The 27,804-nt window shown below is 33.2% G+C and overlaps 3 protein-coding genes and 1 long non-coding RNA gene across 4 annotated transcripts; 2 read left to right on the plus strand and 2 right to left on the minus strand.

Annotated features, from left to right (window-relative positions):
* Positions 1-1,069: 1,069 nt before the first annotated feature.
* Positions 1,070-4,309, minus strand: LOC107891722 (uncharacterized). Its single transcript, XR_005905029.1, has 5 exons — positions 4,185-4,309; positions 3,998-4,040; positions 1,854-1,886; positions 1,289-1,360; positions 1,070-1,177 (listed from the first exon to the last, which is right to left on the minus strand). It is a non-coding gene; the product is annotated as an uncharacterized lncRNA (long non-coding RNA).
* A 5,958-nt stretch (positions 4,310-10,267) lies between these two features.
* On the plus strand, positions 10,268-19,604 carry LOC107891729 (importin-5). The gene is made up of 20 exons (XM_016816607.2): positions 10,268-11,659; positions 11,985-12,188; positions 12,771-12,875; positions 13,338-13,403; positions 13,487-13,651; positions 14,601-14,675; positions 14,772-14,920; positions 15,288-15,423; positions 15,508-15,577; positions 15,671-15,798; positions 15,914-15,970; positions 16,799-16,984; positions 17,094-17,186; positions 17,382-17,467; positions 17,550-17,616; positions 17,700-17,766; positions 17,853-17,989; positions 18,776-18,867; positions 18,981-19,047; positions 19,133-19,604. Exons 1-20 carry the CDS (start codon positions 10,415-10,417, stop codon positions 19,295-19,297), a joined length of 3,360 nt encoding a protein of 1,119 aa, XP_016672096.1. The 5' UTR covers positions 10,268-10,414; the 3' UTR covers positions 19,298-19,604.
* A 1,001-nt stretch (positions 19,605-20,605) lies between these two features.
* Positions 20,606-22,682, plus strand: LOC107891736 (ethylene-responsive transcription factor ERN1). Its single transcript, XM_016816619.2, has one exon. The coding sequence runs from the start codon at positions 20,900-20,902 to the stop codon at positions 21,701-21,703; it is 804 nt and encodes a 267-aa protein (XP_016672108.1). The 5' UTR covers positions 20,606-20,899; the 3' UTR covers positions 21,704-22,682.
* A 593-nt stretch (positions 22,683-23,275) lies between these two features.
* On the minus strand, positions 23,276-25,901 carry LOC107891543 (tubulin alpha-5 chain). Its single transcript, XM_016816379.2, has 5 exons — positions 25,519-25,901; positions 24,876-25,090; positions 24,586-24,785; positions 23,974-24,482; positions 23,276-23,837 (listed from the first exon to the last, which is right to left on the minus strand). The coding sequence occupies exons 1-5, from the start codon at positions 25,629-25,631 to the stop codon at positions 23,525-23,527; spliced, it is 1,350 nt and encodes a 449-aa protein (XP_016671868.1). The 5' UTR covers positions 25,632-25,901; the 3' UTR covers positions 23,276-23,524.
* Between the last annotated feature and the right edge of the window lie 1,903 nt (positions 25,902-27,804).

A 27,804-nucleotide genomic window follows, 5' to 3' on the forward strand; every position in this document is an offset into this window, starting at 1 on the left:
TAAAATCAAGCATTATTAATATAAAAAAATAGTAATTTGAATATAATAATATAAAAAAGAATCGTAGTTTAATTTTTATAAGTAAATTGGAAATAAATATTCAATAGTAAATGAGCTCGATAGAACTATTTTCAAGTCTTTTTGAATTTTTTAAGATTCATCATACGTGGCGTTGTTACACCTAGGGAGGATCCATTATATCTTGCAGCTCGATATAAGGCAACCCGTCAGGTTTCCAGCCTATATACTTTGAATCTTTAAATATTTAAATATTAAAATCAAACATTATTAATATAAAAAATAGTAATTTAAATATAATAATATAAAAAAGAATCGTAGTTTAATTTTTATAAGTAAATTGGAAATAAATATTCAATAGTAAATGAGCTCGATAGAACTATTTTCAAGTCTTTTTGAATTTTTTAAGATTCATCATACGTGGCGTTGTTACACCTAGGGAGAATCCATTATATCTTGCAGCTCGATATAAGGCAACCCGTCAGGTTTCCAGCCTATATACTTTGAATCTTTAAAATATTTAAAATAAGGTTGGAGAGAAGGTTAGCCATTGTTGTAATTTTAATGGACAAGCAAGCTACACGGTAATAAAATTAATTCATACTTATTCATACTTAATCTGAATCAAATAATAAATAAGTTGAACCAAATATTTAAAATTAATTTGGTAACAAAATAGTTCTGCTCCAAACAGAACCAGCAATTAAATCTTTACAAAATCGCAACCCCAAAATATTAATTTTTCCAAAATCATCATGATAAAACTATTATTGATTAGAATTTGAAATAAAACGTACCTTAATAAAACGTACCTGGTCTACTCCACTCTCACCAGCAAACAGAAGCTGGAGTCAAAAAAGTAATATTTGTTAAGTGATTTAAAGTGAAAATACATAGAAATAAGGAAAAAAATTTAGCAACGAAACCTATACATACCTAGAACAAATGTCAATGGCTGTGGTGTATTTAGTTGCACCAAATATTAATTCAGGTGCCCGATAGTACCTAGAACAGATGTAAGATTATAAGAGTAGCACCAAATATATTTCAGTTTAAGCAAATATAAAAACTTTATCTATATCAGTACCAAATATTAATTCGAAGATTAAATGGCAGCTTCAGTTGAACCAATAGTTGCAGGAGGAGCAGGAATCAGTAACTGAAATACATACAACATTAATTCACTAATACAGACACATGTAAGATTATAAGAGTAGCACCAAATATATTTCAGTTTAAGCAAATATGAAAACTTTATCTATATCAGTACCAAATATTAATTCGAAGATTAAATGGCAGCTTCAGTTGAACCAATAGTTGCAGGAGGAGCAGGAAGCAGTAACTGAAACATATACAACATTAATTCACTAATATAGACACATGGAACTATATCCTAAAAGTCAAAACACAAGGAATTAAAGTATATGTACCATATTTAGTATACAATATAATTTTACTTCATATATATTACTTCATATAGCTATTATAGTAATAATTAAATTTATTAACAATCGTCATAGTACAAAAATAGGGAAGAAAAAATTAGGTGTTGGTTAAAAGCAGTCAAAAAAATATTTTGTACAAAATTAATTCAAATACTAAGTAAATCTTGACAGAATAACCCAAACAAGAAGGAATTATATAACCAACCTGCAGTGTACAAGAAGTAACAGATAGGCATTTGATACTTGATAAGGATGCTAACAAACTGATACAAAAATTATCAATCTGAATGGCTGATCATTTTTTCAATTGCTCCCTGGAATGCATTGATTTATCAAATTAGATTCAATACACAGAACATAAATGTAAAATTAATTAATAATAAAACTTACTTGCGTCTCAGAAACAGATACAGAAGAATGACCCTGAAAAAGTTTAAAAATTAAATGTCAACAAAATCTAACTGATTTGTACCAAAATAGATCATCTTCAAACTACAACCATCTAAATTGAAAATTGATATAAGGCATAATGTGAGTAATCCTTAGTAAAACTTCATGTCAGTTTTGCGATATAATTTAGTCAAAATAAACTTCTCAGCCCGAAAATATGCAGCAGTTGTTGCAAATGTTTTTACATTACATATATTTATAATCCAGTCAAAATAAACTTCATGTCAGTTTTCCTAGATATACAAAAAGGGATAGAAATGACATCCATAGTTAGACATAAGTAAAAGTTTACAAGCTGCAGTGTTTGCAAAAGCTAATCATGAAAATATTGGTCAACAGATTGTTGCAGCACATCAAAATCTTGTTGTAAAAGATTGTTGATATTAGCAAGAAGTAAACTTTGGCCTCTAGCCTTAACAAGTAATGTGATAAGAGAAGTTTCCAACCTAAGTTAAGTGTTAAAAAATATATATATATATAATAGGAAAAAGAAAATGGGGGAAGCAAATGTTTTAGTCGTTCACATCTGAGCCTAAGAATCAAAAGAAATTTATAAGAAGAAATTCATTGACAGACATTACAGACAATAGGCTAAAAACAAGCAGATCTGATAATATGGGTCAAACCATCTAGCCAATGGAACTGATTGGCCAAGAAATTTTCATTAGACGTTTCTAACTTTATGAACTTTGAACAATGGATGAGGACCAGCATTTGCAACCCCATGACACCATGATATTTTACCATTAAAATGGGGTTTAAAATTTTAATCAATATCTTGTTAAGTGCATTGATTCAATTATGTTAACCATTGTATCAAATATCTACTACATGAATGAACTAATCCACCTAGTACTAACAAGAAAAATGAAAATAGATTTAATTATTTTAAATATATTTTCATCAAACATTGATAATCATATATATTTATATGTTTAAATATTTTGAATTTGGTATTTTTATTTCAATTCAGGGTTGATTTTGAGGTAACTTGGGTAATTTTTTAAAGTATGTTATGTTAATGTTAAAAGTAACTTTTTGTTATTAAACTGTGTACAAACTTTGAATCTATTCATATATATATCCCACATTCCTAATCATTACATAGTAAAAAAGAAAAATGAAATTCTATTCCCAATAAACACATTTACTTAATTTTATTGAAATAAATAAAATAATTAAATCTATTTTTACACGAGTATACAAAAAGTAAAATATATATACATATGATTTCTAGTAAATTTAATTTGATGTTAGAGTTGCTTTGTAGCTTCTTCAAGTATCCCTTTAGATCTTATACTAATAGAAAGTTGAATCAGAACTTTTTTCCACATCTGCCCAGTTATGCTTATGTTAATATGTGAAATTCAGATGATACTAATGTCTTACAAGTTGTATCCCATGATGCATGATGCTATTTATATCATAAAACACATGGTATCACTTCATCCAAATAGCTGCTTCTTAAACTAGGTTTGCATGCAGTTAGTGAATAAACAGCAAATTATTGAGGGAAGAAGAATAGTATCTCTTTAAATGCCATAGCATAAAGAATGGGCACATCAAGAAACAATACCATGAAACCAACATTTGAAGAATCATGTTTAAATCTAAGCCTCACTGACACACAAGTATACCGTACTAGATTTAACCAATTTTTTTAAAATCACAACAATACCAATACAAATATGTCTTAATAATCACAAAGTTTAGAATCAAATTTTTACAGTGCAGCACAAACAAACTAAAAACTGGAATAATCTAAATTACAACTGAGTAATTGAACTAAAACTTGCAACTCATAGTGGGATTCAGATACCCTATATACTGAATTTTGAATCTCGATACTTAAAACTCAAACCTCCTCTCTTACCAACTGTGCTAAGACTTTCATTAATGGAGATTTAACAACTGACATCAAAATTTATATAAAACAATTAATTAATATTACACAACCAAAACATGACTACCTAGACGATGAGTAGATCAAGGGGGCAAAAACAAAAGAAAGCATCTCAAAACTAGAAGCACCATTGACATAGTTAATTAAATAAGCATTTAGCAAGTTAGAAACATTCAAGTACCATCAGGCCGCATTAATCTTTTCCTTAACAGTGGGTTGTGGTCCTGTTCAAAACAATAATAAAATATCAGAAATATACAAGCTTGATAAGGTTTTGCCTATGTTAGCAAAATAAAACAAGGAGAGAAAGGAAGATTGAAACAAGAAAAACAGAAAGACCCAGAAAGCAGGAAGACGTTAAAACATACCTTGTAAAATTTGGGTGTCATTGGGAATCCATGGAAAAAGCTAAATCCAAGAAGATGCCCCCACTCATCTATAGAGACAGTTGATTTGTTTCCTTCTAAAACCGAGAAGATGCACCGGATATTGGGAAACTAGGGTAAAAATTTTGGGGGAGAAGAAGTTGGGGGAAATTTGGGGGAGAAGAAGTTGGGGGAAATCGGGGAAATTGACTTTGGCAGAGAGTAAAGCAATTTCGGGCCACACAGAAACGACGCCGTTTTAGTTAAAAAAATTTAGATTTTGTGGCGTTTTCATAAAACGCCACTAATAAAAATAACAAAAAAGTATAAACCGACAGCATTTTGCTTCCATGGATAATTGTGGCGTTTTTCAATAAAACACCGGTAAACTTTAATATCATTTAGCCTTTATATTTTTATAATATTATTAATTAATCAAAATACTTAATATTATTAACACTAATTAATCAAAACTCTATACCTTAAACCATTAAACTATATCCCTATAACCTTAATCCCTAAAGTATATCCCTTAAACCTTAAACTATATCCCCTAACCATAAACCACAAAATAATAACCCCTAAGCCTTAACCACAAAATGTATAGATTAATCATAACCTTAAACTATATCTCTTGATCCTTAAACCACAAAATAATAACACTAATTAATCAATACCTGAACCTTAAACCATTAAACTATATCCCCTACTAAAGTACCGGCCTAAACTATATCCCTTAAACCTTAAACCACAAAATAAAAACCCCTAAGTATTAACCCCTAACCCCTAACCCCTAACCCATAACCCTTAAATCATAAACCCCGACCCTTAAACCATAATACATAAACCTTAAAATAGTAACTCATAAACTTTAAACCCTTAATCATATAACCTAAATCGTAAACCCTAAACTTTTTAACGGCGTTTTACCAAAAGCGCCGCTAATGCTCTTATTTTTAGCGACGTTTTACCAAAAGCGCCCCTAATACTCCGATTTTTAGCGGCGCTTTACCAAAAGCGCCGCTAATGCTCTGATTTTTAACGGCGTTTTACCAAAAGCGCCGCTAATGCTCTTATTTTTAGCGACGTTTTACCAAAAGCGCCGCTATTGCTCTGCTTTTAGCGGCGTTTTTGGTAAAACGCCGCTATTGCTCTATGTTTTACAATTTTTTTGGCGTTTTTTGAGAAAACGCCGCTAAAAACGCCGCTAAATACCTGTTTTCCTGTAGTGGCAAGAGAATATAGGTACCCCTCCTGCGAACACTATTATTATGCGAGCTCAACGTGCGAGCTTGATGGTAACCGACTCAAACCCATTCGTGTTTTGGGCCGGTAATATCAAGTATCATAATAGGCATCATAATGGGTATTTTCCATTGATATTACTATAGCAAAATTTGTATTAGTTGTTTTTTATGTCTCATTCCTTTCCATGTGATTTGGAGTTCTGAGCCTAGTTTGTGTATATATTGTTCAATTCTAATTTGAATTCTTGGTAATTTAAGTTTGATTTCTTGGACATAACTCGGCTATTTTCGAAGCAGTTCTTTGCTCAATGATTCCTGCTTGAAATCATTTTGCATATTCATTATCTTTACATGCGTATTTGAGCAATACCAGTTCATATTTTCATCCTTAAGATACGGAACAATAAATGGATCTCAAAGTTGTTTCTCCTGTCTATTTAAGTGCATCCTCGCCTTTCTCCCAACAAATGGTGATTTGAAAACATTAACTTATGCTTTCTTGTTGTAGAGTGAAGAGTGTGATGGGACATCTCACATCTGGATGGCAATCATTTCCTTTGTTGTGCATAGGTGGGCTCTTCGAATCCCATCATTTTTTATTTAATTTTTGCATTATAAACACATATCCCTTTTAAAAGGTAAATTAGATGCACATGGTGATTCATGGTTCCATAATTCCATAAGAATAATTTATTGTTCAAGCATTGGAAATCCATCTGGTGCTATGGACATGAAACCTTATCTTCTGCAGAAGTTCAGTCCTGCGGAGTGAAATCAAGTATTTAGTTGCCTTTTGTCTTTCTCATTAATTACAATGTACAACTTTGAAGTTTGGTTGATGGAGAACAGATGAGAGTATTCAAATATAGGGTATTAGTAGGGTAATTTGAGAGATGAAAGTGAAGTGTTTTTATTTATTTTTAAATAATCTTTTCCAACTCATAAATATGATGATAATGTGCTTTAACGTATTTAAACCCACAACTTCTTATATTGATTACAGTATCTATGCTGATCGAGTCAAAACTCAGTCAGCTAAAGTGAAGTGTTAAATGGGTGGTATGTTTGAGAGATTGATGAAGCATTGGAACAAGGAGTTGAGACGATGAGGACACTGATGCTGAATTTATTCAACCAAAAAATCATAAGACTCAATTTAGGACAGAAGTACAAGCTTCTTCGATAAACAGTACATACCAAATCCCTGTACTTGTGATTCCCAGGCAAACTTCACTGTTAGGAGACATTCTTGGTTTTCAATTTGTGATCCCAATTTGGTTTCTATAAAAGCATAAAGAAAGAAACATAATAGATGAGCTCTCACTCAACTAACAAAAACCCGTCGCAAGAAAAACAAAACCAAAGACCCACACCAAATTGGCGTTGAAAACAGAAGCAACAGAGGAAAAAAGGACAAACCCCTCAAACAACCATACGAAAATGTAGACTGAGGTCACAAGTTGAAGACCAAATAGCTTCAAGAAACCCTAGAACTCACAAACGAGTTTAGAGAGAAAACACTTCCAAGAGAAGTTATTTCTCCTATTTAGTTGAAGCTATTATCAAATGAATTTGCTTCCTTACAAGTTTAACCATTTATATTTTGAAATATTTCTCATTTATAATTTATCTCTTTCATTTTCTATCTATCCAGCCTTTCTCCATTTGTGTTTGGCTCTTCTTTTATCAATGAACCATCTTTTATTTTTCAGTCTTCAACATTTTGTTATAGTTGAAGCATAACTATTACGGGAGCATTCATAATCAGACTGTAATGTGTATTCAGATAAATAATAATTCAGTAAACCAAATGACTGAATAATTTGTTCCCTTAAGAATCGACTCGGAATTGAGATGTTATTCATCCCAACCAAACATAGTGTTAAATGTTTTAGCACCGCCGCTGGAACTTGCTTCTCTCTTAAGATAGTTTCTGCTCAAATAACCGACATCACCTCTCATTGGCTTCCATTCAATCCAATGTTACCATCAAACTAAAGCTCATTGTCTTTCTTTTGCTTCCTCATTTTGGTTTTCTGAAATCTTTCTTGAAACCTTACCAAATCTCCTCTCTAACATTGAAAAATGGAGGTTCGATCTCTTGAACCCACTTTCGGATCGTCTTTCGATTCTAGACATAGCCTTCTCTCCACCAAGACTTTCCTTTGACCTCCCAAATCATTAAAAAAATTACTTAAAGTGTATGAACTAGATTTGGACGAAAATTAGTGATTGCTCAAAAAGATTACTGGAAAGTTTTGCTTCTTATCTTAAACCATGTTCCTTTAGGTAAAGAGGGATGGGTTTAGGCGATCAATGAGGGAAGGGAGATGGAAAGAAAAAATGGAGGTTTTAGTGACTGTGGGACTTATGTTCTACAGTTCCGATATGAAGATTTGGCAATGGGGTGTTGTGTTGATGGCAACAATGGTGAAAGCAGTGGGAAACAAAATCTGATTGATGAATCAATTAATAGTTTTTTTAGCATAAAAAGTTGCAATTTAGGGGTAAAAGGGGTTTGTGAGGCTTGGCTTGGAGTTTTTTACTCTAAAGAAGAGTAAAGAAGTAGCGGGCGAATCATGTTTTTTTAATTATTTCCTTCTATTGATTTTTTTTGAATTTTGAAAAAAAAAATATATTTTTCTATTTTTTAAAAAATTGTTATAAATTTTATATAGTTTTTTTAATTTACAAAATTTACCTATTTTTATTTTTAAATTATAATTTTTGAATTTTAAGAAAATATTTTTTTTAAAATTTAATGTTTTTAAATTTTAAAAATTTAATTAATTACTAAACTAATATATATAAATTGTAATTTAGATGTCATGTCAACATCAATCATTCTCATCATCAAAGTTAACTGACTGTAATTTTGCATAATTTGACAAAACTAAAAGTTAAAGAGTTTAATGAAGCTAAAAGAACCCGACTAAAATAACCCTTTTTTTTATATAATTTAAGAGTAAAAAAAATCATTATAAATGTTTGAAAAATAATAATATTTTTAAAAAGGAGTAGATAATTTTAAAAGTTACATAAATAATAAATAATAATGGTAATTTTTTTTCTAATGTGAACTTGATTTTTTTCTATAAAATTATGATTGGTGGGTAATATTTTTAGAACTTTGGTTTCTTAAGATTTAGAAGTTAATTTCTTTTAATTCTATTAGGGGTAAACTATATCAAATGTCCCTAAACTTATTTAAAATTGTATTTTGGTTATTTAACTTTCAAAAGTTATATAACAATTATCAAATTATTACATTTTTATAATTTGTCTGTTAACTACCGTTACGAGGTTGACGTGGCACGTTAATTTAAATGGTTAATTACTAATTTGGTCCCTAAACTATAACTAAAAAATGTTATTTTGGTTTTTTTTTAAATCTTGTTCTTTTTAGAATTATTGTTAAGAATTTTTAAAAAAAAATGATATTTTAGTTATAGTTTAAGGACCAAATTCGTAATTAAACATTTAAATTAGCGTGCCACGTTAAGAGACGGACAAGTGACGAAAATGTAACAATTCGATAATGTTAATGACTATTATGTAACTTTCGAAAGTTGAATAATCGAAATATAATTTTAAATAAAATTGACCCTTCTATTAATTATACCATATTAATGTATCACACCTACTAAATTAAAAATTTTATTATCCTTTTTAGGCATCGGATGCAAATGAATTGAGACAAATAAGTGAGAAAAAAATGAAAAAAAAAATTACAATGTTTAAATCATATTGAAATTATACTATTTTTCTTAAGTTGGTCCTTAAAGTGATACCTAAACTACAATTCATTGTCCAAATTACTCTGCCCCTTAAAAAAATCTCTTAAACCTTTTGGATTTTTTTAGTTAAAAATTGGCAAGTGTGATAAAATTAGGGATAATATCACATTTGATACTGTACTTTCATAAAATGTTTAATATGGTACTTCTACTTTGAAAATGTCCAACGTGGTACTTGTAATTTGGAAATGTCCAATGTAGTATTCGTAATTTAGAAATGTCCAATGTGATAACTGAATTATTAATATGTGTTTTTATTATTATACATGTATTTCATAAAATGTCCAATGTAATACTTGTAATTTGAAAATGTTCAATCTAGTACCTAAACTACTAATATAAATTTTTATATTTTTAATATTTTAAACAATAAAACAAGCCAAGTCAAGTTAGGCCTAGCCAAGTCTGTCTCAAAAACGAGTCGAGCCAATCGGTTTGGCTATTACAAGGCCCATAAAAGCCTCTTATTACCATTTAAGGTGTAAATAACATATATTTAAAAAAAATAGATTTTTTATATATTTTAATAATTTTAAAATTTAAAATTAATTTTTATATTTTTAATTTTAAACATTTCTTTTTTTAAAATTTTTTTGAATTCTTTTAAGAATTATATATTTAGTTTTTTTACATTTTATTTAAAAATGAAAAATAGGTCATTTTAATTTTTTTCTGCAATTTTAAAGAATAAAGATAAAATAAAAAACTGTAAACATTGAGGGTTAAAAAGATATTTGATCAATTTTTAACTGTAATTTTAAGAACAAAATTAGACAAAAGGACCAAGATTTTAAAATTAAAAAAGTACAGGACTCACTGTCCCAAAATTATAGAGACTAAATCTTAAATTTCAAAAGAGTACAAGGAAGATTTTAAAAAATTCAAAAAATAAAATTTAATTATTAAATGAGAATGAATATTTGGAATTAAAAGGAAAAGTGAGTGAAATGAAAATGTGTAAGAGTAGAGAGGCATGAAGAAGAAATGGACCGACAACTTTTGGTTTCGTTTAAAACACTCCCCTCGCACTCGCACTTTCGCTCGCAAACCCTGCCTTAAAATTCGTATCTATCTTCTTCTTTATTTCTTCTTTCCTTTTGTTATATCGGGATTGGGGAGGCGCCACAAATACAAAAAACCCCAAATAACAAAAACAAATTATATCCTCCTAAAACCCTGAAACTCGCCCATGGCCACCGATCAAACTCAGCTCCAACTCGCTCAACTCGCCCACATCTTGGGCCCCGATTCGACTCACTTCGAAACCCTAATCTCCCACCTCATGTCTTCCTCCAACGACCAACGTTCCCAGGCCGAGTCACTCTTCCACCTTGCCAAACAAACTCACCCCGACTCTCTCTCCCTCGCTCTCTCCCGTGTCTTATCCTCATCCCCTCGTCCCGAACTCCGCGCCCTCTCCGCTGTCCTCCTCCGTAAAATCCTAACTCCCGCCGCTGATTACTCCTTTCTCTTTCCCCTCCTAGCTGAATCCACACGCGCCGCCATTAAATCCACGCTTTTATCCTCCCTCCAGACCGAACAATCGAAAGCTAACGTAAAAAAACTCTGCGATACAATTTCCGAACTCGCTTCTTCCGTCGTTGCTACTAGAGGCTGGCCGGAACTATTGCCATTCCTCTTCCAATGTGTGAATTCTAAGAATCCCAACCTCGAAGAATCTGCTCTTTTAATTTTCTCTCGATTAGCTCAAAACGTCGGAGAAACAACGGAAACCCTAATCCCTCATTTAAACACTCTCCATTCAGTCTTCTTCAATTGTTTATCAAATCCGTCAAGCTGCGACGTACGAATCGCAGCTTTAAGCGCCTCAGTCAGTTTCATTCAATGCATTTCAAACCCCAAAGATCGGGACGCTTTCCAAGATTTGTTGCCGTTGATGATGCAGACGTTGACCGAGGCGTTGAACTCTGGATTAGAAGCCACAGCTCAAGAGGCTTTGGAATTGTTAATTGAGTTAGCCGGGACTGAGCCGAGGTTTCTAAGGAGGCAAATAATGGAAGTAGTAGGATCGATGTTACAAATTGCTGAGGCGGAGAGTTTAGAAGAAGGAACACGCCATTTAGCCATTGAATTTATAATTACGTTAGCAGAGGCGAGAGAGAGGGCTCCGGGGATGATGAGGAAGTTACCACAATTCATAAGGAGGTTATTTTGGGTGTTGATGAATCTATTGGTGGACATTGAAGATGAACCGGATTGGTATAATGCAGAGAGTGAGGATGAGGATGCTGGGGAAACAAGTAATTATGGGGTTGGTCAGGAGTGTTTAGATAGATTGTCGATTTCATTAGGAGGGAATACTGTTTTACCAGTGGCTTCAGAATTGTTTCCGGTGTTTTTGGCTGCTTCAGAGTGGCAGAAACGACATGCTGCTCTCATTGCACTTGCTCAGATTGCTGAGGGTTGTTCCAAGGTTTGAATTTTGAAGTTCCAAATTAACAGTTTGATCATATTTAATGCACTGTGTATGTTTATTCTATTTGGAGCTTGCATGTCACTTCTTGCTACCTATATAATAATGATAAGACACTATTAGAAGCTTAATTTTTTATGTTTTGTTTATTCTAGACGTGGCATTTATAATTTGAGTGGATTTGAATTAATATAGGTTCTACGGTTAACTTGATAAATAATTGCTTTATCTATGTCCCTTGATCAATGGGGCTGATTTTGATTAAATTGTAATATGCTTCATTGTTTCTGAACGGGTTCTGCTTTTCTTTTCTTCTTCTTGCCAGGTGATGATAAGAAATCTAGAACAGGTAGTGTCAATGGTTTTGAATTCATTTCATGATGCCCATCCTCGTGTTCGATGGGCAGCTATTAATGCCATTGGGCAGTTGTCTACGGACTTGGGCCCTGAGTTGCAGACTCAATATCATCAGAGAGTGTTGCCTGCACTAGCTGGAGCCATGGATGACTTCCAGAATCCTCGTGTGCAGGTTTCCCCAATATCATGAATATGTTATAATGATTAAATAAGTGTTTCTGGGTTTAACTTTATTGTTTAGTTAAAATCATTTAGGATTAATAGAGCAACTGATTTAATTTAAAATGAATTTATTTATTTTAATGTCTAGTAATGGCATACAAAATATGCTACTAAAATTTTAAAATTTTGTTACTATTGTGTCCCCCCTTTGAAAGGAAAAAGGATAGATGAGGTATATATATACACACATATATACTTGCATATGTGTATTCAAAATCTTTTTTGAAGCAAAATATGATCAAAATGTTTCCCAATTTTAAAATTTTATGACTACTTTCTTTCCCCCTGGAAAGAAAAAGGAAAAAAAATAGATGAACTGGTGAAGAATATAAATGATTATATATGTGTATTTAGAATTTTTTTTTGAAGCAAAATATTGTTTAATGTTCCCCAGAAATAGTGATGTCTTCCAGAAGCAATATGTAATCTTCTTTCATCAGCCTTTATTATCTGGTTTCTTTGTTTGGATGTAAAAAATCTTATTTATTTTCTTCTCTTTTTTTTGTTTTATTTTTGTGTGTGTAAAATATAGGCCCATGCTTCTTCAGCAGTACTTAATTTCAGTGAAAATTGTACCCCAGACATCTTAACTCCATACCTGGATGGGATTGTGAGCAAACTTCTTGTACTGCTTCAGGTATATATGTTTTCTGTACTTCTGTTGAAGTCTATGGATTGGAGAACACATTCTCTGCTGGTTGCTTTCCTGTTAAAGAACTTGTAATTCCTAGCAATCAGAATGGTATATACCTTTAAGATGGTGAGATTTTTGTTTTGAAAATAGTGGACAGGTTTTGAATGAGAGAAAGCTTAGAAGATAGCGGGAAATTGCTTCTGCAATGTGTCAAATAGACATGTCACATGCTGCTTTTGTAGATTTTCATGCCATTTTTTGCCCTTAGGTTAATCAATAATCATTTGTTTGTTTATATCTGGCCATGCTTTTAATTTCCTTAGATCACAAAAGAGTTTAGTTTAGAATACATTATAAAAGGTGCATAAATATATTGTCTTGCGTATTCTCTTCTCTGGTTGGAGTAATTTTCAATTTATTTGACTTTTATTTTGCTTGTTGTCTTCACCTTATTTTGCTCTTCAGAACGGGAAGCAAATGGTCCAGGAGGGTGCTTTGACGGCTTTGGCATCAGTTGCTGATTCATCTCTGGTATTCAAAGGCTTCTGGAATATTTTCATATTTTCTGTATATATTTAAGTGCATTTTATCTGACATGGGATGCTTAACAACAGGAGCAATTCCAGAAATATTACGATGCTGTGATGCCTTACTTGAAAGCTATCTTGGTTAATGCAAATGATAAATCTAATCGTATGCTTCGTGCCAAAGCTATGGAGTGCATTAGTTTGGTTGGCATGGCTGTTGGAAAGGAAAAATTTAGGGATGATGCTAAACAGGTAAGGATTAAAGAATTTGTATGGTTTTTGTAGCTACGAACCAGATTGTCAATTTTATCCTTTATGGTATTATTTTTGGAGGAGTTACCAATTTTAGCGATCTTATAAAAGGACTCAAATACAGCAAGGCTGTGTGAAGATAACCACTTAGAAATTTAATGTTTTTCATTATTTTTTTTTTCATTTTCCAATCACTTATTATCCATCTATAATACATAATCTTTCTAATTCTAATTTCTTCAATTTTAAATTTCTTCTATGTTCCTAGTATGTCTCTCAAACTAAGGCCTCTTTCAGTTTTTTGGAAAGTGATTTTCGATTTGGATCTCTATCTTTTGACTTGTACTCTTCAATGAAATATTCTGGATACCAAATTCTTCTCCAATTTTGTTTATAAAATTCAAAAATATTAATATTTCTCTTTCAACCTTCCGGAACACTGGAAACAAGGGATTTTATTCTAGATGTTTTACTTCAGTATCCTGTTTTCTGAATAAATTTTGAGGAAGCTGCGGAGACAAAATTACAAATAGTTCCTAATATTCAATGGGCTTTTTCCTTTTCCAATATTGATTATAAACCATTAGACACTATGTTCAAATGGTAGGTGGTTGTTGTCAAGATATAGGAGTTTGTAACTCTTTCATGTTCTTTGGTAGACCATTACTTCTAAATTGATCTATTGTCTGGGAGAAAATACTTTAGACCCTATTGAGTGTCTGAATAAATTTTTCTCAATAACAACTAATAAGCCACATGACGAGACTTTGGGGTAGATAAGATTTTATCTATTTCTTTTCAAGGAAGTTCTTGGGCTGGGATTAAGTTATCAATTATAGTTTGATCTTGGTGAATAACTGATAGTTTCTGTGTGTCCAAATTCAATTGGATTTCTTGCGACTCATGGTGCAGATTCTCGTTGCCTCACTATTTCCTTTTACACTGCAAGGTTATGGACGTCTTGATGTCATTGCAAGTATCTCAAATGGAATCGGATGATCCAACAACGAGCTACATGTTGCAGGTTTGCTCTGATAATTAAGGAAACTATATTGATAATTGAATGATAGAGTGTCTTCTAAGTATTGACTGCTTTTCTGGGTGGTCCTTGATTTGGTAGGCTTGGGCCAGGCTTTGCAAGTGCCTTGGACAGGATTTTCTTCCTTACATGAGTGTTGTTATGCCCCCCCTGCTTCAATCTGCGCAGCTTAAGCCTGATGTGACAATCACAGATTCTGATGCTAATGTTGATGATGATGATGATGAAAGGTTTGCAATTTGTTCTGGATGGTCTTAAGTCTTACTATTAAATTTAGTGTATTGGTTTAGATGCCTTTTTATTTTTTTTGTACTCATTTCTCCTGTGCTATTTGCACAGAAGATTGTTAATCTAATATTCAAGTGGTAAAAGCTATATCTATTTTCCTGTCATATATCTGTAATATGACTGCATTTTGCCTTGCTCTTGCAAAAGCTCTTTCTAGGATATCTATAGAAATTTCAAGATGTCTTAGTTAAATGCTCCTCTTTTCTTCTTGAAAAGCTGCAATATCTTTTAAGTTCCTTCACTACCATGTTTCTTTTGAGCTTTAAAGTGTTTAAGGTGCTTATTTACTGCTTTTTCTGTTCGCTGCAGCATTGAGACTATCACTCTTGGTGATAAAAGGATAGGGATCAAAACGAGTGTTTTGGAAGAAAAAGCTACAGCTTGCAACATGTTATGTTGTTATGCTGATGAGTTAAAGGAAGGGTTCTTCCCGTGGATTGATCAGGTTACTTTTATTTTTGGCATTTTCTTTTTTAGCTTTGCATGAGAGCCCAAGTTTCTGGTTACTGAACTGCTTGAAAAAATGCAGGTTGCTACTACTTTAGTTCCCCTTCTAAAATTTTATTTTCATGAAGAAGTTAGGAAGGCAGCTGTTTCTGGTATGACTTAGTCCTTTTTCTCTTGTTGGTTTTGCATTCTTTTCCTGTATTGTCTCACCTGCATTCTTGATGATATCTGTATACGTTGTTTAGCCATGCCGGAGCTGTTACATTCTGCTAAACTAGCTGTTGAGAAAGGGCAAGCTCAAGGTCGAAATGGAACATATATAAAGCAGTTGACGGATTACATAATACCAGCTTTGGTGGAGGCTTTACACAAGGTCATATTTTTGGTTTGGGTCATCATTTTGTCCTTGGATGTTACGCATGCATGATTACTATTTATTCTGGAAATGGCATGTATGCTTATATATAATTTTTTTAATTTGCTTGCAGGAGCCTGAGGTAGAAATTTGTGGGAGCATGTTGGATTCATTGAATGAATGCATAGAGGTTAGCATCATCCATCATCTGCCACGAATTTACATATATGCTAACATTTCTTGTGCTTTTATGTGGGAACTTTGGTGTATTTATGGAAAATATTCTTTTGTGATCCTAAACATACTGATTTTTTTACTGGGTCTTTTACTGCGTGTAAAACTTTGGCTGGCATGAGTGTAATGCCTGTGATGCTATCATGACTAAAAGACTGCTTTATATTCTGTGCCTTTACTATGAGTCTCTATTAGCTTATACTTGCCTGTTAATTTTGCCTTTTTGAAATGCTTCAACATCATCTATAGTCATTCATCCAGCTGATTCTTTGAGGTTATGAAAATTTTCTCTATTCCTTCTAAAATTTGCTGTTCTTTGTGCATGCTGCCGGAGATGCTAATCTTTAGAGGAATAAATTGATTGATAAACTGAAAAATAAGAAACACCAACACCGTTACACGATTGGTTGTAATAAGTAATAACCATCAAGTGAAGTGGAAAATAATAGTTTGAAACATCAGGAATGCACCAAATTAGTGATATCAGCCTTGTTTTTCTAGATTTTTGTGATGTCAAGTGCACAAGTCATTTTTTCTTTGTGATGTGAATAGATATTCTACCTTATACATCATCTTCTATGCCTCATTTAATGCTGAAAAACAAATAAGTTGGTACGATTCATTTCTTCTCTCGTTCCTCATTTTGGTGTTTATGGTGGTTTGCTCAATTACTGTTGATGGCATTATACTGATCTTTTGAACTTAGACTTTCATTGACTACTTCAATTCTGCTTCCCTCTGGGAGGTTGAGCTTATGATAATTGCCTCTTTCTCAATATGACAGATTTGTGGACCATTTCTTGATGAGGGCCAAATAAGATGCATTGTTGATGAGATTAAACAGGTAATCACAGCTAGCTCAGCTAGAAAACAAGAAAGAGCAGAGAGGGCCAAAGCTGAGGACTTTGATGAAGAAGAAGGTGAAATGCTTAAGGAGGAAAATGAGCAAGAAGAAGAAGTTTTCGGTCAAGTATGTTTGTGTTCCTAATAGATTTTTGGTTATTGGTTCATGAAATATATTTTGGTACTAGGTTATAATGCTCTCATATTTGTTTGCCTTGTATCTTCTCTGAATCAAGCTTGGTGATTTGTTGGGAACTTTGATCAAAACATTCAAGGCATCCTTCCTGCCTTTCTTCCAGGAGCTTACATCTTATATAACCCCTATGTGGGTGAGTTCTTTGTCCTTATTATATCTCTTATTTACATGTATGTGAATTGGTTTTGTGGAGTAAGTGCTCTAAATTTACTTAAGTACTGTTCGCTTCCTTTCTACTCTTTTCTTGGAGAAAAAGACATAGAGTTTCTACTGCATTAACAGAGGTGTTAGGCCTATTAACTGGCTGATAAATTTACTGATTATACAGGGTAAGGATAAAACAGCCGAAGAAAGGAGAGTTGCTATCTGTATATTTGATGATATTGCTGAGCACTGTCGTGAGGCAGCTCTTAAGTATGCACTTCCCTGCTTAACTATTATGAGAATGCCAACTCTGGAAGTCCTTTTAGATATTTATGCTGAATATTTTGGGCAGGTATTATGACACATATCTTCCCTTCCTTTTGGAGGCATGCAATGATGAAAGCCCTGATGTTCGACAGGTTTTTTTATCTAATTATTATCAGTTGTCTTGTGCTTTAGTCAATCTGGATTGTGTTGAGAATATATGTGCTTCATTTTTCAGGCAGCTGCTTTTGGGGTTGGCTTGTGTGCTGAGTTTGGCGGATTGGTGTTCAAACCTCTTATCCAAGGTTGCTGCACACTTGCATCACTACTTTTTTTCCTTTTAAGTTATTGTCTCCTTAGTTTAATCAAATGATACTTTCTTTTTATTTAGAGGCCCTCTCCAGGCTTAATGCTGTTATCAGACACCCTAATGCATTGCATTTGGACAATGTGATGGCTTATGACAATGCGGTTTCCGCTCTTGGAAAAATATGCCAATTTCATCGGGATAGTATAGATGCTGCTCAGGTACTTGTGTCATTGCATAATCCTTTTTGTGTACGTTTTTCTGTTGAAATTATTATCATGCTCAATCTTTGCACTTCAATGTTAGACTGGTTCATGTTCATTTCTAAATGAACTTGTCACAATTGAGATTTATGATATGTTGGAGAAAATTTTCTTGCGTGGTTCATGATCTACATTGCATTAGTCTTCTGCCTTCAATTTCCCTATTGTGATGTGGGGATGCATTTCTTGGATTTCAGTTTCAACCAATTTTCAATCTAGGAATTTTGTTAACCAGCTAAGATGACCTTTCATGACCTTTCAGTCGTCAGGAAAAATTGATTTGCTCACAGCAATGACCTTACTAGTCATTGGCTAAAAGTACATGGCCCTTTACATGGCCACAGTCTGAATACCAGAGAGAGTAGAGAAAAAGAGGTTGAAGCTGTTATAAACTGATGGTTTGTTGATGCAACTCATTTAGCAGCAGACAAAAAAGGTCTTTGTTTCTGGATGTAGTGTGCTATGTTAAGACAATAATAATAGAATCAAGAAAATAGCAGCTAGCTACTCTGTAGGAGATTATTTTTATACCTTAGCAGTTATTTACTTATTTTGAGTTGAAGGAAGAGATTGGATTTACGTTCAGGTTCTACAAATCCCAATTTGTTGCCTTTCTAATAAAAATGTTTGTAGTAACCTCACTTTTATCTCAGAAAATTGCCACTTCTTGTCCAAGTCCTTTTAGCAAGGTTGATATAATAAGTCTAGCTACTTTCTTACAATATCGATCTTTCTGTTTGGCAGATTCTTCCAGCTTGGTTAAGTTGCTTGCCGATAAAAGGTGATCTGATTGAGGCCAAGATTGTTCATGAACAGCTATGTTCTATGGTTGAAAGGTAGGCTATAAGAGTTATTGGAACGTTCTGTGAAAAGTTTGCTTCTCTGTATCATTTGTCTGGTCCCTTTTTTCCTGGCCGTGCATTTTAAAAACAATTGCATCTGTTATCAGGTCAGATCAGGAACTTTTAGGGCCCAACAATCAATATCTTCCTAAGATAGTTTCTGTTTTTGCAGAGGTATCATCTTGACCATATTTTAAGTGTTGTGTGTTCCTTTTGGTTGTTATTCATCATTATTTATAAGAAAATATTGATGATATAGGTTTTATGTGCTGGTAAAGATCTGGCAACAGAGCAAACTGCTAGTAGAATGATAAATCTGATAAGGCACTTCCAGCAATCATTACCTGCATCTACTCTGGCATCAACCTGGTCATCCTTGCAGCCACAGCAGCAGCTTGCTTTGCAATCAATTCTATCATCCTAGTTATGGTGTCATTGATGAGGAAAGCTTCTGATTCCTGTATTCTTAGCCTTCTACAAATTTAAAAAAACAAAAAATCAATTATGGATTTTATATAATAGAAGGTAAAAGAAAAGTAGAAAGTGGTGAGGGTTTTGTTGGTGAGTAATGTTTTCACCTATTTATTTATTGTTTTGATAGCATGTTCTATAATTTTTTTGGCACTGTTTTGGCCAATGCGTATGGTGGTTGAAGGTTGAATATAGCAAAATTTTGGTATAGGAAGTGCATAATAATAATACAAGGGACTTGTAATTGGTCCGTTTCTTTCTCTCAAATTGTTAATGATGGTTTTAGTATCATTTTCATCATCAAGCAAACATCAAACGCATTCCTTTAGATTTAAGATTTTCTACAACATTGAATAAACATGCTGCAATTTAACAGTGATCTTTTTGTGACACCTACTAATTCAATGCATCGAGAAAATCTAAAACCGGACTTTCATAGGAGAAACACGCAAAACTAAAATGAACAGCAACAAAAGCAAGAATTTAATGAGGGTTTACAATTCCTGGAGGGAAACAAATTACTTGACACAAGAAAATTACATTCAGGTCGACATTAGGGATCAATTAGAAGGGCTTCTGGAGAGAGTTGAAATTTAACTGACATCCAATCCTATAAGGAAGGTTGGAGAGCTAACCATGATGAATCAGTACTGTAGCACTGTGTTACCTTGCATGATATACCTTTCAAGGCCACTTTAATTATTAGGGTTGTTTGGATTTCTCATGGAAATAAGACAAGGTCTTATATATGTATATACGTATATTTTTATTGTCGATGACATCCGAAGATGGCTTGTTACCTTTTGCTTGCATAAGATCAAAAAATCTGTTGATAGTTTTGTCTGTTATGAGGTAATGGTGAGTAATTTAAAGAGTAGGTGCAATTGTCTGAGTCAAGTAAGCAATAGGTTTTTGAAGCATACTTTTTTGTGTTCATCTGAGATTCCAGGGGATTATCTCTAGTCCCTCCAAGTGGCAAGCTTTGAGGCTCTCTTGAAATTTGTTTTTTTAAATTTGTCTTAAATTTTGACTTGGTTAAAAGGGTGAGACTCTTGGGAGAGAATGGGGACAACTAGACAAGGACTAACCAACCTCCTTGCCCTTGCCCTAAGTTTGAGGTTTGTCTTAAAAATATATATATTGTTCTTGGGTTGAAAAATTACATTCTTGTCCTTGAAAAGGTAGATTTTGTCTTGAAATGAACATAAATAATTTGGATGAATCCATCACAGACAATTTTGCCAACTCTTCCAAGAATTTTTTTATTGGCCCCTTTTTATAATGCTTTAAAAAATCACAAGTTGGAGAAGGGGCACATAAGACATTGCAGTGAAAGTCAAAAGCAAGCATAAGTACCTGAAATAAGACAAACACAAGAAAACACACACAAAGAATCTTGGGTGGTTAGCTAAATCGCTTATAGAAAACTCAGACCTCCTTTTAAGCATATAAATCCCCCATTATTCATTGACAATCGACCAAGTAGTAGGATACACCTTCTGTTCTTCTTCACCATTGATACCTTTTAAACCCCCCCCCCCTCAATTCTATTCCGATGGAAATCCAGTTCCAACAACAAAAATCAGTTATTCCTGTTAGCAAGGGGAGCAAATTCAAGGGAAGAAATAAAAAGATCAATAAGGTTAACAAGTTTGTTGGTGTAAGACAAAGACCTTCTGGTAAATGGGTAGCTGAGATCAAAGACACAACCAAAAATATCAGGATGTGGCTTGGCACCTTTGACACTGCTGAAGATGCTGCTAAAGCTTATGATGAAGCTGCTTGCCTTCTCCGTGGTTCCAATACTCGCACCAACTTTGTTACTCACGTCTCCTTCGATTCTCCTCTTGCTTCTCGGATTCGTAATCTTCTTAACACCAAAAAAGAAGCTAAACAACAAACTGTTCTAGCCTCAGCCCCCACAAGTTTTAGCCTCAGCCCCAGCCCCAGCTGTAGTATTACTACTAGCAGCGGTAGTTGTAATAGCGGCGGAGGCCTAAGCAATGAGAATTCTTCTCCTGTTGAAATGGTTCAAGATACTCAGCTGTTTGATGATGCATATAAACCTGATATGAGCAATTGCACAAGGGAATTAGAGTGTGCATCTTCTCAATCAGATTTTTCTTATATCTGTGAAACAGGGTTTAACAGGTTTCTTTATACACAAGAAATCATGAATTTTCCAGAGGAAACTGGTTCTGAGTTAACAGAATTCGAGAGGATGAAAGTGGAAAGACAAATATCAGCTTCACTTTATGCAATGAATGGAGTTCAAGAGTGTATAGAAACTGTCAATGAATCTGGTGAAGCCTTGTGGGATCTTCCACCACTATGCTCTTTGTTTTCCTACAAGTTCTGAAACATGATCTTCAATAGGTCTTAGCTTCAATTTATCCTTGTAAAATCAAGAGAGTAGATGATTTAGGTTTCATTGCTTGTTATTGTAGGCCACAAGGACAAAATAACAGCCAGGGACCAGAGATGATCTCCATTTTGTAAAATGTCAACTATTCCTTTGGAAGGTCTTATCCATCTCTCAATATAAAAAAGTCTATGAAATCATGCTGATTTAATGATGATCTTTATATCTTTCATTTTTCTCTATGCCAAATAGGGCTCAGATATTTCAATTAGATTCTCAAGTACGGTTTTGTTGCCTTAGGGTGAATCTGTGTGTAGAAGTTTGAGATCTTGAAAATTAAAAGGACGGTAGGTTGATGGTTTTCCCTATTTTATATAATCATGATCAACCTATGAACCAAAAACAGAATACAGCCATGCTATGCTATGCTCCACTTAATGTGGTTTCGGGTACAACAGTCTCAAATCATTGCAAAATGAATCCCTAAATGCATCTAATCACATTCAAATGGGAATTAATTTTGAGTTCATTATGTTTGAGCGTGCTTTTCTAACAATAAATCCTCTGAAAAGATGCTTTCTTCTTAATGAATCACTTATGACAGTTGCATTACCTCTGAAATTAGTGATCCACTTTGAGGCTGGAATGTGAAGGGATTAAGATCTTTGGAAAGCTTGTTGATGATTTATCAAGCTTCAGCACTCCCATATTGTGACAAACGGTGTGTACAAAGGAATAAACCCACCTTTATATGGCTAACTGGCTATTACTAGCTGCTCTAGGTTCATGGAGACAAGTTGCAGCCTGTAATCCGAACTGAAGTAGGATTTTGAAGTTAGCTCACCCTTGTGCGATCGCGATCCTGAGTCAATCAAAGTTCAGTGACTCAATTGAGAATTTTGTCATAGTTCTGTGACTAATGATGAAACTTTGCTAACATGCTTTCTTAAAGAATTCTTGATTTTCTTTGAATGAAAAGCTTCTAGTTCCAATTACAAACCTTTATTTTAAACATTTAATCAAACAGAAGAATGGGAAACCTTTATTACTAGTTAAGTCTCTAGTTTTTTGCCGTTGCAACTTGAATTGTTGCCAAGTCCATTATCTAACTGTTCCCTGACTATATTTTAAACCAATCGAGATAATGTTGATGTAGGAACAAAAAGAAGAATCAGGAGCATTTATTTTGTTTAATCAAGTAGGTTAGCTCGGGGATAAGGACATACCAAGATCACCCATACGGGCAAGTGGTAGCTAGCTACCAACTATTGAGACAGAAAAGATAAGGTTCTATCCATACTACTATCTAATGATCTTAAAGAAATCATTAATGTGTTCCAATGGGACCCACTTACACAATTTTTATTACTGTATTCTAGATATTTTGTGGATGTTCTTCTGCAGGTTATATATTAAGAAAATCTACTTGAATCCAGGGTGAATGTTAGACCTGACTAGGCTTAATTTATTTTATCACTGCTTTCTTATTCGAATGTGTTTGACATGAGTATTTAAAAAAAAATGAAGAGTCTGACAACCGAAGGCTTAATTCAATCGAACACAAAGTCATGGCACAACGTTAAAGCTTTATTAGACATGGAGAGTTTACATCTCAAGTGGACAGAAAGCATCCATTCTCACAATAATACTTAAAACACCCACTCAAGGTATAGAGCCAGTGAAGGTACAAAAAGATTTCAAGGAATGAAATACGGAGACTAGTTTACAACAATAAAAATATGGCTGATGAAGTAAAATGAAATTTTGAGGAACATGGTGGATCATTGACTGCGACTGCTGATTTCTTGTAATATGGATCTAGTAATCTTCTGGTTCTTCTTCATCTTCACCACCTTCTGCCCCAACTTCCTCGTAGTCTTTCTCGAGAGCAGCAAGATCTTCCCGGGCTTCGGAGAATTCACCTTCCTCCATTCCCTCACCTACATACCAGTGAACAAAGGCTCTCTTGGCATACATGAGATCAAACTTGTGGTCGATTCGGGAGAAAACCTCGGCCACAGATGTGTTGTTACTGATCATACACACTGCTCGTTGCACCCGAGCAAGATCACCTCCTGGTACCACTGTGGGTGGCTGATAGTTGATACCACACTTGAAACCAGTAGGACACCTGAAAAAATGATGCACCAAAATCATTTAGAAGGCAAAATTTAAGTTTTCCTCCTTGAAAACTCTTTTGTTGTAATGTTAATAAGATTGCTTGTGCATAATTATATGGAACTGAAATGCAAGAGAAGTCTACTAACCAGTCTACAAACTGAACAGTCCGCTTAGTTTTGATGGTAGCAACAGCAGCATTGACATCCTTGGGTACAATGTCTCCACGGTACATTAAACAACATGCCATGTACTTCCCATGCCTCGGATCACATTTAGCCATCATGCTTGAGGGTTCAAAAACAGCACTTGTAATCTCGGGAACCGATAGCTGCTCATGGTAAGCCTTTGCAGCTGAGATTACTGGTGCATATGATGAAAGCATGAAATGGATACGAGGATATGGCACAAGGTTAGTCTGAAACTCTGTAATATCTACATTTATGGCACCATCAAACCTCAATGAAGTGGTCAAAGAAGATATAATTTGGGATATCAATCGGTTCAAGTTGGTATAAGTGGGCCTTTCAATGTCTAAGGATCTCCTACAGATATCATATATAGCTTCATTGTCAAGAAGCACTGCTACATCTGTGTGTTCAAGGAGAGAATGAGTTGAGAGCACGCTATTGTAAGGTTCCACAACGGCAGTAGAAACCTGCACAATTCGGTATAATTGTTCAGTTAATTGTGCACAAGCATAGGGAAAAGCAAGCAACTAGATTATCTCATACATTTACCTGAAGTGTTCAGGGAATTACCTGAGGAGAAGGGAAGATGGTGAAGCCGAGTTTTGACTTCTTTCCGTAGTCGACAGATAAGCGCTCCAAAAGCAATGAACCCAAACCAGAACCAGTTCCACCACCAACAGCATTGAATACCAAAAATCCTTGCAGACCAGTACAGTTGTCAGCCAATTTTCTTATTCGGTCAATGCAAAGATCCACAATCTCCCTACCAACTGCAGCAGGCAACATCAACGAAGAAGTTTAATCCAGTGACCAGATGAAATAAAACTGCTATTTAGGAACAGCAGACGAGATTGTTGTACCTGTATAATGTCCTCTAGCAAAGTTGTTAGCAGCATCTTCCTTGCCAGAAATAAGCTGCTCTGGATGAAAGAGTTGTCTAAAAGCCCCAGATCTAACTTCATCAATCACAGTGGGCTCTAGATCAACAAATATAGCTCTCGGCACATGCTTGCCGGACCCGGTCTCGCTAAAGAAGGTATTGAAAGCATCATGGCAAGCACCCACAGAGGTGTCACTGCAATCAAACACAAAAGAATTTTGTTAGGTTCAAATTAAATGATTGGTGATCCATTTATAGATTTCATTCTGTTTTAACAACTGGAATCTGGAAATTATCTCACTGAAAAATTAGTAGTCACCGACATGCATTGGTTGCTATTGAACTCCTATTATATATTTGAACACTATAAGCAAAGAATTTGGGAAGCTAATGAGGTGAAGACACAAGAGCAAGAAGTTTGATCAAATTGCTCATAATCGCTTATTAAAGAACAATAAAACAGTGAAAAAATAAAGCGGAAATCCAATAAGTACATAACAAAATTATGTTGAATTCTATAGCTTTACATTCATACAAAAACCCCATTTTCATGAAGCATAATTCATTAGAAGAAATTTCTATTTCTACCAAAAGAAAGAAGAAAATCCAGTTCCAAAACGTACCCAGGCATCATCCCATCAGGTTGAATTCCATGTTCAAGGCAGTAAAGCTCCCAACAAGCATTCCCAACCTGAATTCCAGCTTGCCCAATATGAATGCTGATCACTTCCCTCATCTTTTGCCTTGTTTTCGAAAATCCAAATTTGAAACAATACTTTGTGTTTCTTCAACCCTCTCTTATGAAGGAAAAGTTTGAAGGGCAATGAATGAACGTTAGAAGTAAGAAAAAGAAGAAGTGGGGGGTATTAAAGGGCGGCAGAGAAAAGCGTTTAGAAGTATATTCAATTGAAGAGTTAGTTGGGGTCCCGCCATTTGTAGCCAACTGTATAATGGAGTTAAACCAGCTCGGCTTCCTTTGTCCCTTCTCTCATGCTCCAACTGTTTGGCCATACATGCCACCACTCCCTTTCATCCTTATTAATTAAATATCTTCATGCATACATATCTATATGAAATAAAACCCTTTTTACTATCATTTTTTTAAAAAGACCTTCTTATCAACAATGAATTTAAAATCATAAAAAACTCATTTAATCATTAAATAATAATATGTGATAAGTTTATTGAGATGGAGGAGTATTTCTTTTTTTTTGAATTTTTGTGGATTTAAATTTTTTTTAATAACGGAATAGATTATCATTTGGTATATTTTAGATTAAATTAGTTGAATATGTTGTAAAAAAATGGTAAAATAGGTTGATTTTTTTTAAATTTATAGAAATAAGTCATTTTTGGGGAGAGAGTGTAAAAGCGCGTCCAGTTGGTTGTAGAAAGTGTACCAGCTGGACGAGTTTTTTTACTGACATGTTAGAGAGAGTGTCTAGTTGGACATACTTTCTTTGTAATTATCGGAAAATACATCTAGCTTAGTGTGCTTTCTCTAACGTGTCAGCATGAATGCTTGTTCAGCTTAACGTATTTTCACACTCTCTAAAAAAACGACATGTTTTCCTAAATTTAAAAAATCGACCTATTTTACCAATAACTTTTTTTCGGTATATTTGACTTTTTAACCCATATTTTAGACTTATCATTTATCATATCAACAAAAATTAACCATCAAGTTAATTGATAATGACTTTTGTTAATTTTTTTAAAATTAATTTAATTTTAAGCCCCAATTAATACAAATTAATTCCATCTGCTTAAACTTTTAGTTTTTTTTTTAAATTTTTTTACTAAAAGCCTTTTTGATTTTTTAGCCCAAAAAATAAAGTAAAAGTTCAAAATCTCAACTTAAAGTGGCTTATATAATGAATTAATATTTACTAATAAGATAATTATTAAGTTATTTAATTTCACAAATGTTAAGAAATTATCGCCCATCTTTAATTAGTATTTAAAAAATTAAATAAATAAGATACATAACGATTTTTCTTTATCTACCTTATAAAATCAAAAAATTTCCAATACAATTTATTAAATAAAAATCATTAAAAAATTTATTTTTTTATAAAATAACAAATATTATTTTAAAATAATATTATTTTTATATTAAAAAAATATGTATAATAAAATTTAAATTTAAAATCTTATTACATTTATAAATTTAATTTGACCATTTCAAATATACTTTTTTATGAATTTAGTTGTCACATTAGACGTTACATCTCGAAAGCTTGGCTTTTGGCTTATACACCTTCTCAAGGGGATTTTCGTAAGCCTCCAAAATTTCATATCTTCCATTATTAGGTTTACATATTAATTAAATTATTGGTTACGTAATTTATTTAATTTGATTAATTTATTCGGTTCATTCAATTTAATTAAATAAAAAAATTAGTTTAATCATTCGATTCAATTAATTTTTTGTCTAATTCAATGATTTGTACCAATTTTTAAATTAATTAATTTAATGATTTTTTCTAAATTGATACCTCAACCGATCCAATCTAGTGCAAACAACATTGTAATTTGTTTACATTTATATTTTTATTCATTAATTAGCTTTAATTAATAATATGCATAATTGTTTTCACACATATATATATGTAAACATTTAAAATTTTTTCTTTGGGTAATTTTTTTTTTCACACTTGCTTTTTAAAATTATATCAAATAATTTACTTTAAAGATAAGTTATATAATCGTATATTACAACTTATAAGATTATTTTTAAAATTAATCTTATTGTTATTATTTTTATAACAAAATTCTTTTTCTTTTTCTTGTAATTGTTTTTCATAAATAAATTTGTGTGCTTAGTATAAAAATTTATAGTAAAATATTGACATATCTATTTACTATAACCTTTTTAATATAATATTTCAAATCCATACTTCTTCAAT

Source organism: Gossypium hirsutum, chromosome A11 (assembly GCF_007990345.1).
Source record: "Gossypium hirsutum isolate 1008001.06 chromosome A11, Gossypium_hirsutum_v2.1, whole genome shotgun sequence".
NCBI lineage: Eukaryota > Viridiplantae > Streptophyta > Magnoliopsida > Malvales > Malvaceae > Gossypium > Gossypium hirsutum.